General features: G+C 41.5%; 1 protein-coding gene across 3 annotated transcripts in view; it reads right to left on the bottom strand.

Annotated features, from left to right (window-relative positions):
* Positions 1-18,145, bottom strand: part of LOC127647422 (gastrula zinc finger protein XlCGF8.2DB-like) — a 93,346-nt gene that overhangs the window by 13,544 nt on the left and 61,657 nt on the right. For 2 of the 3 annotated variants that reach the window (XM_052131641.1, XM_052131643.1), the window contains exon 1: positions 7,566-7,711. The exons of the other annotated variant lie outside the window; for it this stretch is intronic. In XM_052131641.1, coding sequence (XP_051987601.1) covers positions 7,566-7,647 — 82 coding nt within the window. In that variant the 5' untranslated portion in view covers positions 7,648-7,711. Of the gene's footprint in view, positions 1-7,565; positions 7,712-18,145 lie in introns of those variants that run through there. 3 annotated transcript variants of the gene reach the window in all.

Genomic DNA, 18,145 nt, shown 5'->3' with positions numbered 1-18,145 from the left:
GTCAAGAATGTATTGAATTTGGTTTTTACTATTCGAAGGTCCTTCCACCCAAGCTTCCACGCCACGTGGCCGGTGCCCATACTGTACCTCAAATGGGGAAAACCGCGTGGAGGCTTGCGGGACCTCTCGTACTGCAAACAGCAGGGGTTCGAGCCACTTATTCAAATTCTTAGCGTCTTCGTGTACGAACTTACAAATCATGTTTAAGGTCTTATTACATAGTTTGAACAACCCGTCGGTTTGCAAATGAAAAACGCTGGTGAGAATCAATTTAATGCCTAATAATTTGCATAGTTTGCGAAGTGTAATGTTGTGCTTTAATCAATGAGGATTTCCTTTGGAACTCTGAAGAGTGCCTCCCCAACACTACGCGCATGGGGACTGCTTCCGGATATTGCATTGCATAGTCCACAAGAACTAATACAAAGCAATGGCCGCGTGCAGTCTGCTCTAATGGCCCGAGGAGGTCCATGCCAATTCTCTCAAAGAGGACCTTGATCAATGGCTGAGGGCGCAATGGAGATTTTGGGGTGGCCGGTAGATTCACCAACTGACATTCATGGCACGCTGCATACCATTTGTGCAGGTCACCGTGAGTGCTCGGCCATTGTACGGTTCAAAGTCTTTTTGTGACCAAAGTGGCCAGCCACTGGGTTATATTAAGCTGCCTGGTGGAGTGTTTCACGACGGCTCTTTGGTACTAACAGCTGAGTTGTATTCTCTTTGGTCTAAGTGTCCTTATTATCACTCGATACAACTGCTCTTTGATAGTGATAATAGAAAAGTACGGGTATATGGGCGCCACATTAGGCTGGAGATGTTGACCATCAATTACTTTCACTTGGTCAAAGGCGTGCTTGAGGGACTCGTAACATGACTGCTTCAGAGGAAAATCCCCCTCAGGGAAGCCCCTGAGAATGGGAATTTCCTCGTCTGTGTCATCCTGATGCGGAGCCGACATTGACGTCCCTGGCACCGCCTCTCCAGCAATAGCGTTGCACGTCACACACCGTGACACTACTTTGCAGGACCCATCCACACACATTACCCTCAATAGATTTCTAAAGCCAGGCCAATTGGTTCCCAGTATTAGTGGATGGCTGAGGCGGGAATTAACCGCAGCCTCGACTCTATTCTGTAACAAGGTAAAAGGGCAAGGAATAGGTAAGTACCAGACAAAGAATCAAAGTAATATTTAATTAAACAAAAAACACATACAGGGCAGCTGCTAGTAGCTCTCTCCCTCCCGAACCTCCGCCTCTGGCTGCCTTTATCCCTCTCATCGGCTTGATTAGCCTGATTAAGGGCTGGTCATGCGTCATCACGGCCCGGCCCTGCCCTCCTCCTTGCCACATATGCCTTTTTCCCCTGAATCGTATCTCAAGGGTAACCACTGGATACTTGTGATACTTGTACACACACACCTCACCCGTTTATTTTTATCCAATGACCCACCTTGCACCAAGCATTGGTGGGTCGAGGTTTGAGAAAAACCTGTATCCACCAAAGTGTGATGTGTATGCCCTTCTACTCTTACCGGTATCCGCCTCCATCACCGGACACCGATCCTGACCATGTCCGGCTTCCCCTCAGCTCCAGCAGACTGGCCCAGGTCTTCCTTCCGCACTCGTGGGGGTGGTCTCGCCAACCTGGTGGGAATAGCGGAGGGAGACAGGTGGAGTTGGAGGGACAGACAAAGGCAAGGGTCATCTGGACTGGAGATGGGGTTGGTGTGCGGCTCCTACCCACCTCCGAGGAGCCAGAACAGTGCGGGACTGATGGGGAGAGAGGGGGAATGTGAGACACAGGGGGAGGGAGAGAGAGAGAGAGAGAGAGAGAGAAGAGAGAGAAGACACTGCTTTACTGCCTCCCGGAAACGCCACCATGTAGTCCTCCGCCAGCTGGACGGCCTCTTTCAGCGACACCAGGCAGTGGCACTGGATCCACTCGGACATGCCTCGAGGATGTTGGGAGATGAACTGCTCCAGTACCACCATATCGACAACTTCCACGGTGCTGCGGGTTCCCCCCCACCAGCAACCATTTCCGGCAGGCATCACGGACGCAAAAGCGAACAGGCAGCCATACTTCCTGAAGCTCAGGGACCAGAATAGCTGCCAAATCTGTTCTGGGGTTCAACTGACCTGTTGCTGGATGGCCTTTCTCAGGTGGCTGTAATCAAGGAGGCTGGCGGCAGGACGTTGCTGTGCTGCTAGCTGCGCCACCGCATAGAGTAAGTGCAACAGGCGGGCCGCCCACTGATCGGGAGGCCACCTCCATACCTCGGCTGTCTTCTCGAATAGGTCAAGGAAGGCCTCCGGATCATCATTTGGCACCATCTTCATTAGGGCCACAGGTGGGGCAGGCTCCGGGGAGGTCGCAGAGCCAGCCCCCTCCCTGGCGAGCAGGCTCCGGAGCACCTGGCGGTCCTCCGCTTGTGCCTGGAGCAGGACTTTAAAGCATTATTCCTGCTCCAGGTGTACCTCCATGAGGGCTTGATGCTGGTTCTGCTGGATGCTGGTGAGGGCCTTGAAAACTTCGCCCAGCGGTGAGGACTCCATAATGGCGTTCTATTCCAAAGCCAGGTTTTCGGAACCACTGTAGCACTATCCAAGTTCGTGGGCAATGGAGGAGTCAGGAGGCAGCAAACAGTTTATTATTTTATTCACACACATTAGCTTCACAGAAAATAAAATGGCTCTTGGTGGCCAACTCAAATAAGTTTCTGTCTTGCTGCTGGTCCTTCAGACACTACTGCTCTAAGCCACACTGTCTCTCTCCCCCACACTGACGTGCCTTTTCAGGTCTCCCTCTGCCATTCTCTATAATTATGACCCAGGTGACGAGCCTCACCGCGCTCCCTCTCCCAATAGACCGACACATGACCACACCCCCCATGCCACATATGGTCATGTAATACTCTATTGTAATTGATGTTCAGCAGTCCGTGGTTTTCGCAACATACTCTGCCTTCTCCAGAGTCTCTTTGATGATAGCCATCATCTTTTGATGCGCCAGCTCCAGCCTTAAGATTATTATTTTTCTCCATGGTACCTTGTGTTCAGACTCAATGTATTCCATAAATTTTCAGATGCCTCGCCCTCAATGAAACTGAGGAGAAGCATGTCCCTTGCAGTCATCTCTGTGAAGAGCTTTGCTATTTTTTTGGAGCAGGCAGGATAACAGTGGTGGCGAGTTGAGGAAGTGAATGAAGTGATCGTCACTTGCTTGCTTGCTTTGTCAATTCAATTAAATTGTATTTATAGAGCATTTTCAAAAACCACACTGGGTACCAAAGTGCTGTACATGGAGTTACAAAAAATTAATAAAATCACATAAATACAGCTTAAGAATGCAAAAAACATTTAAAACCAATAAAAAAAGAATAAGATCAAATTGACCTAGTACAATTTATAATGCTATTAATTAAAAGCTAGTTTTTAAGGCCCCCTGGAAAGAGAGTAGAGACGGAGATGATTTTATGACCAATGGAAGCTCATTCCAAACTCTAGGGGCTGCCACCGCAAAAGCTCTATCACCTTTAGTTTTTAGGCGAGATCGAGGAACTGACAGACACAGCTGATCACCAGAGCGGAGAGACCTTGAAGGTTGATTCAAACTTATTAAAGCAGAGATGTACTCAGGTGCAAGACCATGAAGAGCCTTAAATACATACATCAACACTTTCTACTGGATTCTGTATTGGATCGGTAACCAATGTAGTGAAATCAAAACTGGGGTGATATGGTCTCTTTTCCTGGTTCCAGTTAAAAGCATAGCAGCTGAATTCTGGACCAGCTGCAGGCGAGAGAGAGAGGCCTGACTCACACCCAGATACAAAGCATTACAATAGTCCAATCGAGAAGACACAAAAGCATGCACAACCTTCTCCAAATCATCAAAAGAAAGGATGGACTTCAACTTTGCTATAGTTCTATGATGGAAAAAACTATTTTTAACAACAGCATTTATTTGTCGATCAAACTCAAATATAACAGAGTCAAATATAACACCCAGGTTTTTTTACATAGGGAAGTTTTTTCCCTGGAAGCAGTGACAAATTTCTTTCTAAATTTACCTCACATCCCCTTTGACCAAAAACGATAAACTCTGCCTTATCCTCATTTAATTGAAGAAAGTTGTTTGCCAGCCAACACTTCACATCGGCCATGCATTTATGCAGAGACTCAAAAGAAGGGTGCTTCTCATGTTTAATAGGAAAGTAAAGTTGAGAGTCATCAGCATACAGATGGTAGTGTACGCCATGCTTATCAAAGATCTTTGATCTTAGCATGTACAGGGAGAATAAAACGGGTCCCAACATGGAGCCCTGAGGGACCCCACATGTTAAAGGAACAACTGATGAAGAACAGTTCTCTAAACAGACTGAAATCGTTCTACCCTTGAGATATGAAGAGACCCAATCCAAGGCTAACCCCTGAATACCAACCTGGTCTCTTAGGCGATCGATAAGAATGTCATAATCAACCGTATCGAAAGCGGTACTAAGATCCAGCAGCAGAAGACCAACAGGACTACCAGAATCCACACCTAAAAAAATATCATTTAAAACTCTCAACAGAGCTGACTTTGTGCTATGACCAGTTCTGAAGCCTGACTGAAATTTATCGAGCAAATTATTGATAGCTAAAAAATCATTTAATTGTGCAAGCACCGTCTTCTCTAATATTTTTGACATAAAGGATAATTTTGATATAGGTTTAAAGCTGTTCATATCAGATGAATCAAGGATTGCTTTCTTAAGAAGAGGCTGAATAACAGCATGCTTGAAGCAGCTGGGAACAATACCAGTGGTCAGGCTACTGTTAAAAATCGATAACACGCTTGGACCAATTGATTCCACCACCAGTAGTCTCTCCTAGGCTAATGCTCAAGTGCCTATAATGAATGTGGCTGTGCATGGCTCCAGTGAAATTGTTATATGCTAGCTTGAAATGAAATAGATAGGGGCATAGATTCCACCCCACCCCCCTCCCATGTTCAAGCCAAATCTACGCCCATAGACATAGCCTACATACAACTATTCCATTTTCTAAATCGAAATATTCCCAAACTTTGCGGGTCTTGCAATAGGAAATTTTTCTCACGCACACCATGAGTGAAAGGGAGAAGAAGCATGCAGGGCCTGATGTGAAGTTAAAACTTCCCTTTTTCTTATTGTATATATATATTTAAAGTGATGTTAAAATGACACTAACTTGAGCATAGCCTTTCTAAAAATCTAAAACAAAATGTAAATGTATACATTAAACTTAAAACGTGCAATGTTTTTTTTTTTTTTGCCGATTAGTGTTTCCACTGCCGACTAGCTGCAGCAGTACCATTTAGTCGACTAGACTCGCACATCCCTAGTCCTTGAAATGAATGAAGTGCCTTCATTTAGCTTTTAGAAATATAAGTACTGGAATACCTGTAAAATCACCTTGTTTTATTGAAAAGTGCTTGAGATTAAAACTGACCATTTCTTCTGTGTAATATGTATCCTTCAAAGATGAGATTCCACACTCCACTTTCATTGAATCATGTTGAAAAGATCCTTTCTGTTCTTTACAGTCAGATAAAAAAGTTAAAAGAAATTTTACAAAAAATAACAAATAGCATGGATGGACTAAAAAAAAAACATCTCTCATTAACAAAAGAACAAGAACACCTGTGCCAGTCTGTGAGATGCACGTTAAACTTTTAAAGTGACAGTGCCGTTATATCGCTAGTTACACAATTTTATGTAAACTTAATGTTGTTGTAAATTTTACAAATTATTTAAACATTGACAGCTCATATCATTATTATATATAACAAAATTTAAGAAAGAATATTTGTATTTTTAAAAAGTTAAAACAAACAAACAATTTATTAAAAAAGAAAATAATAAATTCACATTCTTTTTCGGGACAGGTTCTGTTCAGTTCTATAGCTTGTTCTGCCCCTGATCAGCCTGAATGTAGTACTAAATGTACTATTTTTGAAGGTTCATTTGTTTGTTATCTTTTCTTATAGTGTAAGGAATACGAAACTCTTTTTATTAAAACTTTGAGCATTTAAATTGTGCATTATAGAACTTTATTTTGATGAGAAATTATAATGTGCATTTTGCGCAAGCATTTAAAAAAATGTTTTTAATGTTCTGCCATACTTTGCCATTTAAGTGTTATCATATCAAATCGAGATAATATCGAACCTCAACCCGTGAACCTCAAATCCTATATTGAAATGAATTGTGAGTTAACAAAATCATCCCATCCCTAAAGTTGAGAAATTACAACATCATAATTTTATGAAAACAACAATATATAATAATTTTTATTTTTTTAGTTTTGTTAATGTTATACAAAAATAGATTTTAGTAAAACTTCTTAAATTAATAAAAGTATAAAGTGGGCTAAGACTATCAAAAATTAGACAAAAAAGGCAGGCTACACAGTGAATATACTGTACAATGTGAAGCTGTTTTACCCCTCTTTGTTTCACTGTATTTTTTATTTATTCAATCTGGTTCTTTTTAAGACTTAAGTGCAAACACCATTTCTTGAACAGTATTTCTCTTGGCAGTACAGCATTATTCATCTGACCAGGCGATGTTGTACCCCAACAAAACAAAACTTCAATTGAAAATGAGAAATACGTATTTTGTCTCAAAATAAATGTGATAATTTACAGGATTTTCATTAGCTACAAAAATTTGCAACATTTTGAAAAATGTAACCTAAGATAAAACTGCCTCAAAATCAAACTTTAGACATGACACACAATGATCACATGGATCAGGAATATTGCTTTATAACAAACAGGGGTTTGGGAAAGTACTGTGGTAGTTTTTGATGCTATTTAGTGTTTTGGGCATAAATCAAATCAAAGGAGCCTTTAGCTCCATGTACCCTACTATTTGCACTGTTGTTATATACTTAATTTTATTAATATATTTAAAGGATAAATGTGTATAGGCCTATGAGATGACTGAAACAGAAACTAGGAACTCCATAATTTGCTACTACAAATCTAAACAGATTTGTGTGTGTGTGTGTGTGTGTGTGTGTGTGCGTGCGTGCGTGCGTGCGTGCGTGCGTGTGTGTGTGAAATTGAGTAAATAATATGTTTAATAAAAATGTTATTTAATTTTTAGAATTTTATGTTGGCCATGTAATTTACTATGTGTGATATCAGATGTATATCGGCATCTGACGTTCACTAATTTACATTTGTTTAAATCACTGTACAATGACTGGTAAAAAAAATCATGATAACGAGTTACTGCCATACACAAGCATTTATTTTTGTTTGGCTGCTCGCAACGATGCAGACTTTTTATTAATTACAGGCGTTTGCAGTTTAATAATCGCACTATGACATTATTCAGCTGTAATTTCAATATTGTGCATCCCTATAACAAATCAAGAAGATGTTTAAAATCTAAATTAATAATTACTTTGGATGTATTTTTTAAGTTGTTTTGTAAGGGAAGATTTTATTTCGCAGCTTGTTTAATAACTACAGTCATGAAATGTGTTCAACTGTCTGAATGTAAAGAACGAAGAATGAACACCAACCTGTTTGTTCGTCAGTGTGTTCGGTTTTAATTCTGCATGCTTCTGGATAAGCCATATCTTCACTCTCCTCTTTAATAAACATCTTTACATCAGTGTCATACAGATTTCACGTCTTCTTCTTCTTCTTCTTCTTCTTCTTCTTCTTCTTCTTCTTCTTCTTCTTCTTCTTTCTTCTTCTTCTTCCCTAATGGCGATTCACCAAAAAATACAGCGCATTATCGCCACCTACTGTAAACATGGACCGGTATTTTTCCCTACGTAAACGAGAACGTTTTAATGCATTAAAGATGACATACGGTCTACATACATATAAAGCATTTACCACAATACTAATTACATTATGATGGTATTCAGGGGTCTATTTTCTCTAAAGAGGTAAAGTTAACATCAAAAGAAAACTATATAAATTTGGTTTGGAATATATTAATCAGGCTTTGTGGATATTACTTTTTCACTGAAGAAAAAGCAGTGTAATCAAAATAATATAATATTATCTGAGTGAATTCCATTCTGAACCAATTAGTAAAAAAAAAAAAAAAAAAAGATTCTGGTTAGGAACGATAATAAAATAGGTTTCAAATGTGTTTACCCCATTTGAAGTGAACATCTCTGATTTCACTTATGATAAATAGTTCATAGTGATAACACAATTCTTCAAAATACTGTTTATTCTGTTGAACATTTGCTATTGTTGTTTCAAAGAGGGTTTTAATATTATTGGGTCATTCCTAGCATTCGGTGCCAGTTGAGTCCCCATGACATAATGTGGTATATTTGGTGTAAAAATGGGCTAATACTTGTTTCTAAATGCTCATCTTACATAGTTAATCCCCCTCTACCATAGAACACAATAATACCCGAGATTAATTAATAAAAAAAATAGTTACTCTGATTTTAGTGCAAGTAGGCTAAACTGCCATGTCCCCAATTAAGCTTGCATAAATTTAGCCACAAATATAAGTAATAAAAATCAAACAAATTCAACTTTTTTCAATATTGTTGTATATTTATATTTATAATATTCCTCACCAAAATATATTTTCTGTTATTAATATATTTTTAATGCTTAAAGTCTTTAAAATATGTTGTGTCCCTGAATTGAATGTCCCCTGATGGAAAGTCACTCTGAACACGCCCCTTGACTGATCCTTCAATCACATGACTCTCAGGAAGTACAATACTTTTTGGCGGCAAACTATCAACAAGAAGCAGAGTAAGTATCACTCCTTAATTTGCCCTTTTTTTCAATGTTTTATAATGATTCACTGATGTGGTAAAGCATAACATGTCCACTCTGTTACGTTTATTTATAGCGGAAACTGATAATTGTGATTAATAAACAGGTTAAAAATCTTCCTCAGTGGTCACTATGCACTAGCTTGTTGTTCATCACATGACTAGCAATGGCTGACTTTAGCATAAAATGTCCCTCCTGTTACTGTCCACCCTGTTACTGTTTTGCACAGTAACAGGGTGGACATGTTGTAACAGACTGGACATAAAAGCGAGATAAATAAGGGTTTACAGCATGTATTGGTACTTATAATTAATTTATTATGTATGTATTTGTTATATACCTTCAAGAAAGAGTAGCTTAAATGGTATGCATGTATTTGTCAGGAAATGGCACCGTTGTCTGCTGCAGAAAAGCAGCTACAGGGCACGTCGTGATGCATACCCTGTAAGAAGGCAGATATACCTCAATAAAGAGAAGGAGTGGTGGAGAAAGGATAGAGAGGAAGGAAGAAAAAAAAAGATAAGCTGAAAAAATTGGGACAAAAACAGGAGGGGTCATGTATGCTTTTTAGCTGAGGTGGTACACCCTCCTCGGCCTCAGCCTGTATGGCAGAGGGCCTTTATTCTTACACCCTCTCCCGTGAAAAGTTAAAAAATGTTGACACTTTCTGTACATTCCTCCATGCCCCTCATGCTCTGTTTCCTTCCCAGGGGTGTCACACAGCTCGGATAAAGTCACTGACACTGTCCCCATGGAGCTCACATAAACCTCACATGCATGAATGGCCATCATCGATCATCATGTCGGGTTTTATGAAGCTTGTCCTTGTTGGTATTACCGGTTCCACCTACGTCTTGACTGCACTTTTCCTGAGGTATTTTTCTGCTTGTTTAATGACCCGGTTATGTCGTGCGCATCTTGTGTCGTAGGTGACTTCAATGATTTGTAGAATGTTATTTATTGTTTCCTTTGTGCGACAGGCTCCCAGACATCGTACCTCTTCCAAGTTCTTGTCCCCAATCCACAGAGATTTTTAGCTGTTCCACCCATTCCTTCTTCACTTCTTCCGCCGTGAATACAGTTTCTTTGCCAACTTCGCAAGGCAGATTGATCCTGTGTAGAATTGTTTTAAATGATGATTGTCCTGTCAGAGCTTTTTCAAAGGGGTTGTTAATTGCAAGGTGTTTCCCAAAACTGTGTTTCTGTAGAAGCAGGATCGACGTTCCCAAATTAGGAATTCCCAGGCCACCAGCTTTAATTGGTGCATAGAGGAAGCCTAGAAGTGCATAAAGTAGCGCAGAGGCTTCTAGACATCCGTCCCTCTGGAGGAAGGCATACTGGAGTGGAGTTCCCTCATCCTCCTCGCTATGATTTTATGAAGGGCCTGGGCTAACATGGATGAAATTGCTATAGGCCTGAAGTCACCTGGGTTCATCGGGCACTCCACCTTCGGGATGAATGTCACTCTCGCACAGGATAAGGTTGTAAGTAACACTTCTGTTGCCAGAATGATGTTAAACAGTCCGGCCACTGAAGGCTGGTGCCATTTTAGTATCTCTTGTGCTGCTAATCTGTCCATCCCTGCCGCTGAGTGGCTCATGCTGCGTAGTGCCTCTGTGACTTCCTCGGCCTCAACTGGGGCTACCACTTTCCACTTGGTCTCTCCATCTGTAGTTGTTGTCCATTCCCTGTAGATGGTGGTTGTCTCATAGACCTTCATCCAATATTCCTCCATCCCCTTAATTCCTCTGTCTAGTCCTCTGTATGCCTCATTCCATCAGCCCTGCAAGATTGTATTCGTTGCATTGTTTCTTTTCATTTTATACAGCTTTTGAATGTGGGCATATCTTGTTTGCCGTATTTGCTTATTTAATGATGGTTTAATTTTTGGACCTTTCCTTGCCAGGTTTAATTTCCATTTCAAGGGAATTAATTGTTGGATATGCTTTTGAATTAATTCCCCTCCTTGCTCGATTGTAATCAATACATGAAGCATCTTTTCGGCCATTTCCTTTAACCCATCACTCCCTATCTTTGGTTCAACCAGACTCTCCATCGCCTTTTCCAGCATTCTGTTCCTCCATAACAGTTCTTGCTTGAGGCCCTGGGTAGATGTTCTTGCATTCCCAGTGAGCATGGTTGTGGTCTGTAGCTCCTCCATTCTTCCCTAATTTCTTGACTCATCCACTGGAGAGGCATCCAAGTTGGAAGACGCTGTCTTTAGCATTGTCGCTGCCGAGGTGATTGGAGGGGTCCAGCCCAGTTTCTGGATTCTTTTATTAATCGACTCGATAGATCTTCCTGTTATGATCTCACTCAGTGCTCGGGCATTCCTGTAGCCCATATCTCTTCAGCCTGTTCTAGAAGGTGTTTATCTTCATCTTCCGTCCATATTTTACCTCTCGCACTCCGCCCTTTGATCTTCCTTCTTCTTTATGGCGTCGAAGACTCCTTTTGTGATTTAACTGGAGAACGGATGGCTTGCTGCTGCTTCCTCGACCCTGATGCTTGGTCATCGGGATGTACATTTGGCAATCGGTCCATTGGCGGAGAGGATATCTGGCTCATGTATTGGTTTTGCTGAGGGGGTGTCCATCCCAACAGTTGTAGTCTTTTCTTGATGGCATCAATTGATCGGTGGGGGAGATTTAGTTGAAGTATTTTCAGATGCTCCTTTTTTAAAAGAGTCATAGTTACTCCCGCCATTTACCCACGCTTCATTGAATTTCTTCACTTTGACATTCAGAGCACTGGGCAGAAATCACATTGCGTCAACAACCGCAGCGGGCCTTCATGATGCTTTGTTTTAACAATTGGATTCCCCTGGTCCGCATTAGTTCTAAGTCAGTTGCTAGGCGCCGGCCGAGGTGCCACGCCAAGGAGACTGCTCAGCTTTAAAGGAATAGTTCACCGAAGAATGAAAATTCTTTCATTATATACTCACCCTCATGCCATCCCAGATGTGTATGACTTTCTTTCTTCTGCAGAACACAACTACAACACAAGTTTTTTAGAACAATATTATAGCTCTGCATGTCCATACAATGCAAGCAAACAACTACTAAACTTTGCAGGTGCAAATTCACACACCTATTGTTTTGCTTCAGAACATATTTAATTGATTGTCTGGGGTCATATGGATTACTTTTAAGATGCCTAATTGTGCCTTTTGGACCTTCAATGTTTGGTAGCTGTTTACGTGCATTGTATGGACCTACAGTGCTGAAGTACTCTTCTAAAAATCTTCATTTGTGTTCAGCAGATGAAAGTAAGTCATACACATCTGGGATGGCATGAGAGTGAGTAAACAATGAGAGAATTTTCATTTTAGGGTGAACTGTTAACTACGAGTTCATCTAGCCAGGAGAAAACTACACTGCAATGATTTATACATTTTTTGACAGCATATTACTTCAAACTTATTTCAAACTACAATTATGGTGACTTGACTGCATATTACTACAATAACAAAGTGCAATATTATGATGTAATGGCAGAGATTTCAGTCAGGCCATCTAACCATTGTTGCATGAAGTCAAAAGTTGAATGACATGCTTTGAGCAAATTTTAAATGTTTTCTTTATTTGTTGTCCAAGATCTCACCAAGACAATAGATGCTCTTGGAAAAGAATGAGATTGTGGAGAAGTTCTCTGCTGGAGAAAGAGTGTTGTGAATCACCTCTACTGGTGTGGAGTCTCTTCAAAGACCGGAGAAGATGCTGTTGCAAAGTGGAGGCAATAATCAATCACATGCAAAATGAGCATCATCACAACAGTAGTTTATTCCCTGTTCGAGCCCATTTTCCTCTTGAGGAGCGAGCATGGCTGAAAACAAGAAAGGAGCTTAATATATTTCATCATTTTAAGCTACATGCCTAGAGCGAATTACACACTACACCATAAATTAACAGAGGTGGGGGACTCGAGTTACATGACTTGACTTGAGTCTGACTCGCAAATTTAAGGACTTGTGACTTGACTTGAGAACCAGCGAAGCGAGACTTGACTTGACTTGAACTACATGTCTCGACAATAACTTAAATGTTTTTTATATTATTATTTTCAATAACTTATTATAAACAGTAATGAAATGCTCATTTCATTATCCAGAAAGATTAATATGTCAAATTACTGTTCAAATGTTTGAGGGTTGTCAGTGTTGTGGCAAAAAATTATCAACCAACCATTATCACTGCGTAAGAGACACTCTGACTCAAACAGTCTTTTTAAATTATTTATTCTTGCAAGAAGGACCCGGTCATTACACAGGAGTTAATCTGTGCCGTGAGTGGGACCCAGAGGGGAGGGCTGACTTGTATTTTATACTCTATTATCCCAAGGTTTTCTGACAGAAGCAGATCCTCCCCCTCTGCATCCCTCAGACACAGAGGCATTCCCCTGTAATGACTATTACTGATCAATGAGTATCAAAATTTCTACAACAATTCCCTCTTTTTATCATTCAGATTACTCAATCACAATAATAAACAATAAGACAAATTTTAAGTCATATCATCACACTTACACTCTTCATCTCTGAATTTCGCATAAATGATCACTCTCTTAAACATTTGTGAAATAACATTTGGAAAAATTAAAAGCTTAGGGTGTTTTTTGTGGGGATAGTCCCCTAAGTATTAGCAAGCAAGTAAAGACTTTATCTGAAGCCGGGCTAAATGAGTAAACACCGTTACTGCACGTCTGACATAAAATCAGACCCTCAGTCACCTCAGTATAGATTAAGATTACAGATTAAGTAGGAAAAACACATAAATGTAACATTTTTGGTTATATCAGCAGGCTATAATAATATAAAGTATAATAAAATCCTTCATTTCAAACCCTCTTCTTGTACACCATCTCGTAACACGGATGACAGCTGCTTATAACCCTCTTTACATATCAAAACATTCTCAGAAAGAAAAGACATACATCATTTTAACACATTTCACAGTAGCTCTCGCTACTTGTATCATCATATTTGTGTTCATTATCCTCTGAATATACTGTCATTTTTTACCATTTGAACAGACACCCCTGCTTTAACCAGTCTCTGAACTGAGCTGGAAACACACGTTATGATGCATGGTAAACATAACAATATCAACAGTCCTATCACCGCAATTGGTAACACAGTTTGAATCAGCCAATACCCCCATCCTCCCCAGAGATTCATAAACCAAGTAACCCATGTACTTTCAATATGTTCTTTTCTCATGTGTTCAATTACATTCGTGATGTTGTCGCTGTAATCTGGAATATTGAAACAACAAGACATTCCCAACATTTTGCAAACTCCCCCTTTCTCTGCAGTTAACATATCAAGAACCAACCTGTTTTGAATGACTGCATCTCTTAACTGTTTCATTTCATCATTTATCATTGTCAAAGCATTTTCTGTGCTATTAGCTATTGCAAATACTGTCCATGCTAGCCCATTTATCTTATTAATTGTTACCGTTGTACCCACCCCTAAGAACAATGACCACCCCATATTTGCTGCATAGTGCTTTGGTAAAACCCCAGGCAAAATTTCAACATTTCTTTTTTCCCTTCCCACCCCAGGTGCCCTGTTTGGCAAATACACAGATGTACCCACTTTCATCAAAGCTTGATAACAACACCCTGTCTATTTATTTGGCATCCGATGAAATGCCCTGTTGCCACACACCCACACTGCTGCAGGTGAAGTTTCATGTGGCTTGCTGAATGGGCATGTGAAATTGACTTCTTTGTCGTTGATGACGGCTGTACAGTTGTCCGCTGTTCTGTCCTTCACGTTGATTCTGACCCTGCAGTCAGACCATCCTGCTTTAAACTGTCTCGCATCGTTCTTGAATTCGTTTCAGTTCGTACCTTTTCATGATGATTACTGCTTGTGACCACACGATGGGGTCCAATCTGCACACAGGCCGTGTTATTCTCTGTGGTTGGCCTTGCTCTTCCACTGATAGTGGTATTTGGTGTTCAAACTTGATCTAGCCGTTTATTGACATTCACTCGGAACAATCTCTTCCTGTTGCTGATTCTCCTGCGATGTGCGCGGAACTTTCCTGCAATGGTTGGTGTGAACCCCCACGTAGCTCTCTCTGCGAGTCGTTAGTAGCACTTGGAATGGTGCCAGCCACCTTTTCGCCTTCCAGCTCTTTCTCATCAGGTCATGAATCACAATGAAATCGTCAGGCCTGATTTTATGCTGGAGGGTTTCAGCAACTTTCACCTGAACACAAACATTGGACAAAAGAGAAGACATTTCTTTGCAATAATTCAACATGTCATTCTCACACAGATCTGTTGATGGCAGCCCTTGTCTACCCCTTTCTATTCCCATGAATGGTGGTCTACCAAAAAGTATTTCAAATGGACTTAAATTTGTTTTGACTCTTTTTCTCATTCTGGTGTACATCAACACAATTGGGAGTGCTTTAACCCATGTGAGCCCAGTTTCCTCACAGCACTTAGCCAATTTTCTTGATTGTTTGATTCTCCCTCTCAATAACTGCAGTGTGTTCTCATGTCAATTCCCAAAAACTGACCCACCTGCTTTATTGCTTCATTGACAAAATGTGTCCCATTGTCCGAGCTGATTTTCCTTGGAATTCCCCATCTCGGAACAATCTCAGTTAAAAGAGCCTTTGCTACTGCTGCCGAGTCTTGTTTCGAGGTTGGGAAGGCCTCAACCCATTTGGACCACATATCAACCATCACCAGGCAGTATTTGTGTTTCCCACAAGGGGTTAACTCGATGAAATCCATCATCAGATACTCAAAAGGCCCCCCTGATGGTGGTTGAGATACTATAGGTGTTTTTATCCCTCTTGCCACGTTATGTGTGTTACAAATGACACATCTTTTGCAAAAATTTTCAGCAAACCATCAACCATCCCCTCTTTTGATACATGGTCTAACCCATGTATCAACTTTCCATAATGAGGAAAGAAGTGTTTGGGTAAGCAAAGCATGCCATCACAGCTCATCCACACATTCTCCTTAGAGCTACAGCCAGCTGCCTTCCATCGGGTTTTCTCCTTGCCTGTGGAAAAAGTTTGCATGCTCTGTAAACAAGAACAAATGTTGAGGTTATTGTCAGATATCAAAGCACACGTAATCTCTTTTGTCTCCAGCGCTGCCTCGGCCTTCGCTGCCGCGTCTGCTCGTGCGTTTCCTGTTGAGACTGGACTGTTATCATTAGTGTGCGTTGCGCATTTGCAAATCGCGACCTTGTCTGGTAAAAGAATGGCCTCCAAAAACTCAGACACAAGAGATACATTTAATATTGGATGACCATCTGACTTCAAAAATTTTCTGTGCTTCCATAAAGCACCAAATCGTGTGTTACCCCAAAGGCATAACGTGAATCTGTGTAAATTGTCACATTTAACATGCTTCTGTTAAAGCAACCAGTTCAGCTGCCTGAGCTGAATAATTTGATGGCAGTTTGCCAGATGTCACGACCTCAAATTCAGTGGTTATCGCGTAACCAACCTTTATTCTTTCCTGTTTGTGGATCTTTGGAAGCCGACCCATCCACAAAGAGGATATTGTCACAATTGTCTAATGGCATGTCTAATAGATCTGGATGCGGTGTGCACACCTGTTGAAGCGCTGACAGACAACAGTGAGGTCCCTCGCCATCCTCCTCTGTCAGGAGAAGTGTGGCAGGGTGTAAAACAGTTAAAGGATGGGCAAGGAGGAGGCGAGAACCGGCTTGTCAACATAAATAATAATTTAATAAGAAACTTAAAGCACAACATAAACAAACACACATGCGGACATGCCCGTAATTCTCTCTCTCTCGAACAATCGTCACCGGCCGCCTTTATCCCTCGCACGCCTCATCAGGCCGATTGGGGACCGGGCGCGCGATATTCCGACCCAGCCCCGCCCCCCTCCGCTCCACACAGGGATTCACAGTTGTGTATCTTTTAACAGTTATGTTTGGCATGTCCAATAAAATTGTGTGGTACCTCAGCCATCAGGCTGTAGATAAATGTGATGTTCTCTGCTCTTGCAAAATCATGGAAACTGCGTGTGGAACCATCAAAGTTAAATCAGAATACCCCACAAATTCCCTGGATGTCAGTACTGCTGTCAGAGATCAACCAAGTTTGATTCCACCCCCCACACAATGATCACTCTCTCCGGATTACTAATCACACACACCTGTTCACCATTAGCAGCCTCATCAACAAGCACTATAAAACACTCACCATAACCCCAGTTCAGCGTCAAGCCTCTAACAGGAACAGAACTTTCACCGTTGTCTTCTGAGCCTCTGATGCACCCTGGTTGCTAAGACGTAACGTATACTCACCTGCAAATCTCTAAACTCTGTGTCCTCGCTCTGTTGTCTCCAGGACTCCTGTTCAAATTGCCAATCGTCAATGATCCTGTATTCTTCCAATCCTCCCGTGAATCCTCCGAACCCGCTTGCTAGTGACTGCATCCGTAAGAGAGAAGACTAGTATCAATGAACTGTTACTACTTTGTATCTACATTCCTGAAGTGGGTGTGCTTACCTGTTGCCCGTCCTGCACCGAGTGATCTTCTGCGTATCAGCATTTGAACTCACTAAATACTTACCTAGCACTCTTGCCACTTTGAATAAAGCTGTGTTTGGATTCACTTACCTCTGCCTCCTTGCCTATATCCTGACAGAAGGCTTGACCGTACACAGCTATGAATCCTGCACAGCCCGAAGACGGCGCTTCCGCAAACCCCGCTTCCTCTCTGGTTTATGTCGCCAACTCCGCCTCCCGACCAGCGCCCTTCTCAGGCCGGGCGGAAGATTGCAACGGGTTCTTGCTGCAATGCTCGCTCGCCCTTGAACAACAACCTCAATTATATTAAACAGAAAGATCAAAAATCTCCTTCATTATCCAGCAGTTATCCGGATCAGCGTTAAGGTGGGCTGAGACGTTGTGGTTTCAAGGGACTTCGGTCACATCCTCATTGCAGAGTTTCATAACTCATTTCAAGGAAGTGTTTGGGCATCCGGCAGGAGATTCATCTGTCAGTGAGCAGCTGTTATGGTTGCGTCAGGGTAAAAGATCAGTTTCTGATTATTCTCTGGAATTCCGAACTCTAGCATCAGCAAGTGGGTGGGACGAAAAAGCTCTCCTTGCTGTTTTTCGAAGAGGATTGAACCCCACGCTTCGTCTCCAGCTTGCCATTTACGATGATACTCTAGGACTTGAAAAATGTATGCAGCAGACTCTCCGAGTGGATCAAAGATCCCAGAACTGTTATCTAGACATTCAGCAACCAGCCTCCGTACTGCATCAGGTTCCACCTGAATTCTACTCAGAACCGAGGTCAGAAAAGATGCAAGTAGAAACCCATC

This window comes from Xyrauchen texanus, chromosome 8 (assembly GCF_025860055.1).
Source record: "Xyrauchen texanus isolate HMW12.3.18 chromosome 8, RBS_HiC_50CHRs, whole genome shotgun sequence".
NCBI lineage: Eukaryota > Metazoa > Chordata > Actinopteri > Cypriniformes > Catostomidae > Xyrauchen > Xyrauchen texanus.
The sequence above is the reverse complement of the archived record's forward strand: the minus strand, read 5'-3'. Positions and strand labels throughout refer to the sequence as shown.